General features: G+C 59.8%; 1 protein-coding gene across 1 annotated transcript in view; it reads right to left on the bottom strand.

Moving 5' to 3' along the window:
* Window positions 1-747: 747 nt before the first annotated feature.
* CDHR4 (cadherin-related family member 4) overlaps window positions 748-5,713 on the bottom strand; it is a 5,889-nt gene continuing 923 nt past the window's right edge. Inside the window, 17 exon segments of the mRNA XM_009081838.1 lie at window positions 748-828; window positions 1,076-1,142; window positions 2,164-2,199; window positions 2,292-2,373; window positions 2,376-2,430; window positions 2,500-2,733; window positions 2,735-2,923; window positions 3,005-3,144; window positions 3,190-3,405; window positions 3,626-3,728; window positions 4,003-4,153; window positions 4,248-4,413; window positions 4,488-4,624; window positions 4,697-4,800; window positions 5,294-5,389; window positions 5,507-5,592; window positions 5,672-5,705. Coding sequence (XP_009080086.1) covers window positions 748-828; window positions 1,076-1,142; window positions 2,164-2,199; window positions 2,292-2,373; window positions 2,376-2,430; window positions 2,500-2,733; window positions 2,735-2,923; window positions 3,005-3,144; window positions 3,190-3,405; window positions 3,626-3,728; window positions 4,003-4,153; window positions 4,248-4,413; window positions 4,488-4,624; window positions 4,697-4,800; window positions 5,294-5,389; window positions 5,507-5,592; window positions 5,672-5,705 — 1,977 coding nt within the window.

The following is a 5,713-nucleotide window of genomic DNA, read 5'->3' as shown; positions in this document are numbered from 1 at the left end:
CCTCAAATTAGTCGCTTCCCTCTTAACGCGCCAGCTCTTCATTTCTCCGAGAGCTGCCAGGGAGGCGTCCCGTGGCGCGCTCCTTTGAAATTCAAATAACCGGTTTTCCACCTCTCCTGCTAACTGACGCCTTGAAAGCCTCCCGTCGCTCCCAGCTCCTGTACCGTCCCGCTCATCTGCGCCCACGCTAATTAACTTTTCCTCCCAATTATCGTCCCATCTGCCTGCGTCTGTGAGCGCTGGAGCAAAGGAGAACTTCAAGACGACATGGGGCAGCGGGCGAAAGTTTCTCAATATAACCCGTGACTGAGTTTTCTTGCCCCAGATCACCTCTGTGCAGCTACGGAGACGCCGCTGTAACCGGAGCAGAGCCTGCAGAAGCACACAGCACGTTTTTCACAGTGCGAACCCCACTGCCGTGATTGCTATCCTTGTCCTGGGTCATGCTACCCACATCCCTGCCTGGAGACAGCACTAATGACTTGCCACAGCAGGACAGCAACTGGTGGGACTTCCCAGCCGCGGCATCTCTTCGGCAATCACTGCAGCATGTGCAATCTCTGACACCGTTTATTAGGGCTGCAGGGGCTGGGGCAGCTCAGGGGCACCCCTTTGGCAACGGATTCAGCCAAAAAGGATGGATCGCCTCTTTGAGGGACACATCAGCTGTCTGCCAGCACCCGATGCTCTTCCCGGCGTGGCCACACGGAGCTGTGTCACAAGGAGCCTCTCACTGAGACAAACCCCTCAGATACAGCGCTGTGCCCCAGTCATGCTGTTGAAGAGATAGTCCCTGCCGGTGCCTGGGATGGAGGCAGCACTCAGCCACTACTCCACAGGCGCTGCCCAGGCATTGCTGCCTAACGCCCATCTTTCCTGTCCCTAGATCCCTCTGCCCTAGGGAACACAGCCCAAGGCTGCTGAAGCCGTGGGACAGGGCACTCACTCGGGTCCTGGGCACAGCCATCGAACTTCCCCTGTGTGGAGGAGGGACAGGAGAGGATGCTGAGGGCCCAAGGGCTCTTCCTGAATCCCCAGCAGGGCACCCACCCTTGCTGCCATGGCACACACTTACTGGACTGCTGGCATGTAAGCATCCCTGTTCCTCCTTGCCCCCATCCTGCTCCACCACATCCCAGGACCTGCAGAGGGAAGAGGGCAAGGGGAGAGTATGCTGTCAGTGATGGGACTCCAGCTTTGACCCTGAGGGATGCTGCCAGGAGTAGGTTGGCAGCCAGGCTTTGCCCTGCCAGCTGTGCCCCATTGACCCTGTCATCCACCTACCTGCTCATCCCTTTACCCAGCCCATGTGTCCCCCAGCACAGAAGTAGATTGCAGCAGGGCCATGCTCCCCCAAGCACCACCTTTCAGTGGTGCCGGAAAGCACCAAGCTGATCTGCCACCACATCCACTTGTTTCCCCATGTGCTGACATACACTGCTCTTTGGAGGATGCTGTTCTGGGGGACTTGCAGCCCCAGAGGCCCCCAGCTGCCAGGGCCACCTGCAGTGGCTGAGCCCAAATCTTCTCTTGCATGGTCACCACAGCCCTAGTGCCACCAAGCACTGTGTCCCCAGCCTCACCAATGAACATGGATCCAGCCGTGCATTATGCCAAGGTCGTTGTGCCATGGGAGGTGGTTGTTACCCTGCCCACGGGCTTGCATGTCTCCTCACCGTGCAGACACCTTGTGCACACTGGTCTCAGGCTCTCTCATCCACCGCCTGTCACCTTGTATTGATCCTCCAGGGTGGGTGTGCAGCCTGCTGACCTCCTGGGAGCTTTCCTTGACAAATAGGGCTCACCCCTGCCAAATCGGGACTCCCCTGATGAGCTGCAGTGACCTCAGCCCTGGCGCCAGGACTCAGCCCTACAGTGGGTAGTGGCACCAGCGCTGTGCTATCCCACCCTGTCCACTGCAAAGCTTGTGCTTCAGCCTGGCCACCAACATCACTGTGCCCCAGCCAAATCTCTATCTCTGCACCCATGACTCACATCAGAGCTGCACTCTTGCCTTGGGCAGAGATGGCTCCCTGGCACAGCAACCAGCAGACCACAGCCAAATGTGGGGTATGTTAAACACCCTCAATGTGCTGTGTCTCTCCAGCAGTACCTGTAAGGACACTAGGACTTCTGATACTACCACCTCAGCCATTCACTCACGTCTTGCCCAGGAACAGCTTGCCAGGGTCCCGGTTGCTGCAGTAGGAGCAGAAGGCAGCCATGAACCCCTTTATTGCTCACTGTGGCATGCTGTGCCATACCATGCTGTGCATTGGGCTGGAGCTCACCTGAACAGCAGGCTCCTGGCTATGCAGCCCAGGGTGGCCAGCAGCAGGGCACCAGAGATGGTCAGCACAATCACGAACCAGGTGGCGGGTGCCATCCCCCCTCTGTCCGTGTGACAACCAGTGGCTCCTTCTGCAGCATCTGCAGAGGCAGTGGTCAGGGGGCATGCGAGGACCAGGGGGCACCACCTGTCCAGCAGACTCTGCTCACCGTGTGACAGGTAGTGGTGCTGGGTGGCATCAAGGTGCTCCAGGGGGTGACGTGCACCACCAGTGCCACCACGGTGGTGTGGCGGTGGGCACCAGAGCCACCCCACACCTCCACCAGTAGGACAAACGTTTGGGGCTCGGCTCGGTCATGGGTGAGGTAGACAATGGTGTTCTTGTCCAGCCGAAAGTGGCCATCCTTGTTGCCTGGATGAGATGGTCTGCTCAGTGCCCCACCATGGTGAGGGCTGTTTTGCGCCATGGCTTGGCCACTCCTTACCTCCAGCGATGGTATATGTCAGCCCAGTGCCATCAGGGCTGCCCTGGCATGCCAGGCGGGTGACAGGCTGGTGGCTGCCCGTGGGCCCGGCCATGATCTGCAGCTCCTGCACCTCGGGGATGCACACGGGCACCTGGTCTGGCACAGCCTGCTGGGAGCAGGGGGGCAGCAGTATGGTACCCAGAGTGCTCACAGCCACCACAGTTCACCCAACAGGCTGCACTCACACCTGCAGGCGTACAGACACGTCGCACAGGCAGCTCTGCTGCTTTGCTGGGTCTAGGTCGTTGTGGGTGTCTGTCAGCCGCACCCCCAGCCTGTAGCTCTTCTGCTGCCTGGAGTCCAGGGGTCCCACCACACGGATCTCACCTGTGGGGCAGCACAAGCTGCTGGAGGAAGGGGCTGGGTGCTCACCAGTGCGCCTGTCGATGGAGAAGGGCTGTGTGAGACCAGACCCCGCCTCCAGGCTGTACTCGAGGCTGTCCAGTGGGTAGTCACGGTCAGTGCCAACAATGCGTCCCACAATACTGCCAAAAGCTGCCGTCTCTTGCACAGTGAAGGTGGCACCGTTGGGGCACGCTGGTCTGAATTCATTCACAGGCGTCACCGTCACAAGCACAGGTACATGGGCTGTGTGGCACACAGCCGCTCAGCCACACTGGCACCACCCTGCAGCACACACCAGGCTGGGCAACACGTGTACAGTGGCACCAGCTCTGGGGTGGCCATTTCTGGGGCAGAAGGGGAGGAATGTTTCCTCTGTCACCTGCTGGTTTTGGCATCGGGAAAGGGCTTTTCCTCCCTCCCCCAGTGCAACCCCCAGGCAAACCCCAGGGACACAGGCACTCACTGCTCTGTGGGGGCTGCCCTCCTGCCGTCACCATGACGGTGGCCGTGAACTGGAAGCCCACAGCAGCCACAGCCTCTGAGTCATAGTCCAGAGTGGTGTTGACCTGTCAAGACAGAATGGGGGGATCCGGCAGAACCGAGGTGCTCTGCAAAACTAGGATGCCCTGGAAAGCCGGGGTGTCCCATAAGGCTTCACATCTCAGGAGAGCAGGAGGGAGGAAGCTGGGAGAACAGGCAGGCCTTGGGGAGCAAGGAGCCCCAAGGAGCCCTAACCCAGGATCTAGCATGACAACACGTCACGGAGTAATCCCTGTCGTGCCAGGCTCCCCAGGGTCTGGGCTTGCCAGCCACCGGGGCACTGTTCATGACCCCACTCACTTGCAGCCGTGGCCCCTCCATGCAGAAGTTGGAGCGGGAAGCAGGGGGTCCCTCAAGGGCATAGCGCAGGCTCCTGTCAGTGCCGCTGGAGTCAGTGCACCTCAGTGTCACCAGGGTGCTGCCAGGGGACACTGTTTCGGGCACCTGGGACCTGAGACAGAGCAAGCAGCAGCTCAGCTACTGTTCCCTTTGTCCTGGGTGCAACAGAGCATCCCATGCACCCCAGTCCCCACCCCAAACCATACACGAAGATGGCTGGGACACATCTCAGTGCCTGATGATCTGTCCCTTGCACAGTGATGTTGACTGTGGCAATAGCATGGTCAGCAGGGTGCAGCACATTGTAAGCCCAAACGAGGAGATGGGCCTGAGCCACCTCCAGCCGGCGGGTGCTGCGGATTTCACCTGTCTCTGTGGGAGGAGACATGGCCTCACACAGGGCACGGGGACAGTGTGCCCCTGGGGACCCCTGCTGCCCTGCTCACCCTCATTGATGGTGAAGAGCCCAGGCACCACAGGAGCAAGGATGACATAGCGGACATTTTCACCACTGGCATGGACCTGTGTGACCACCTCCAAGGGGCCAATGCCCTCTGTTAGCATGACAGTCCAGTGTGGCTCACTGCAGGCAAGGTGGGTGATGTGGCATGGCCTGGTATCTCCAGCATCCCTCGACCAGCCCAACCCCACTCACAGGAAGGTGACACGGGGACGGCGTGATGGCAACACCTCTACCCTCACAATCCCACTGCAGTTGTGCCCATGGCGGTCTGTCACCTCGATCTCCAGCCTGAACACCTGCAAGGCAGCACCAGGGTGGCTGTGAGGCAGCACCAGGGTGGCTGTGAGACAGCCCCGAGTGGCACCAAGGATGGGAATGGAGATGGGGTGGGGATGCAGATAACAGTAGGGATGAGGATAAGGATAGTAATAGGGACAGGGATAGGGATGAGATGGGGACAGGAACAGGGACAGAGACAGGAAAGGAGAGGAGGACAGGGATGAGAATGGGGCTTGGAACAGGAACAGGGGTGGGAAGAGGGGTGGAGACGGAGACGAGTACAAACTGGAGACTGGAATAAGGACAAGAATAGGGGCAGGGATGAGGACTGGGACGGGACTCGAGCTACAGAAGGGATTGGCGACAGGGCTAGAGCATTCCCAGGCCCGGAGAGAGATAGGACCCCAGTGGAAAGAGCAGGATGTGGAGACCTACAGGCAGTGCCAGTGAGGGGCTAAGGCCAGGTGAGCTGAGAGGTGGCTGTGACAGCCTTGAGATGCTAGTGCCTACCTGTATGTCCCTGCTAAGGTCAAAACCATTGGCAGGTGCCAGCACCAGGCCCCGGTGGGTGAGCATGAGTGGTGTGTTGTTGTTTTGAAGCCTGAACTGCAGAAAGAAGGGTGATGGGAACACTGGTCTCCCTTCCCCACGCCCAGAGTTCTGCCGTCTCCAAGGCTGCTCCCATTTTTGGGGACTCTGGGCCCCCAGGGAGCTGCCACTCACCATCAGTCCACCAAGTGGCTGTGGCAGCACTGCATACAGGGGTGTCCAGGGCGCCACATCTGCGAGCACCTGCACCATATCACCCCCTGGGGCACAGCATGGCTGTGGGAGCCCAGTGCCAGCTGGCACCCACAGTCCCCACTGCCCTGTGCCTCTGGTTCCTGCCTGTGCTGGCAAAGGGGGTGCCACAGCGCAGCACCTGTCCCA

This window comes from Acanthisitta chloris, unplaced genomic scaffold (assembly GCF_000695815.1).
Source record: "Acanthisitta chloris isolate BGI_N310 unplaced genomic scaffold, ASM69581v1 scaffold109, whole genome shotgun sequence".
Classification (NCBI taxonomy): Eukaryota; Metazoa; Chordata; class Aves; order Passeriformes; family Acanthisittidae; genus Acanthisitta; species Acanthisitta chloris.
Note: the sequence above shows the minus strand (reverse complement) of the source record. Positions and strands in the feature narration are given on the sequence as shown.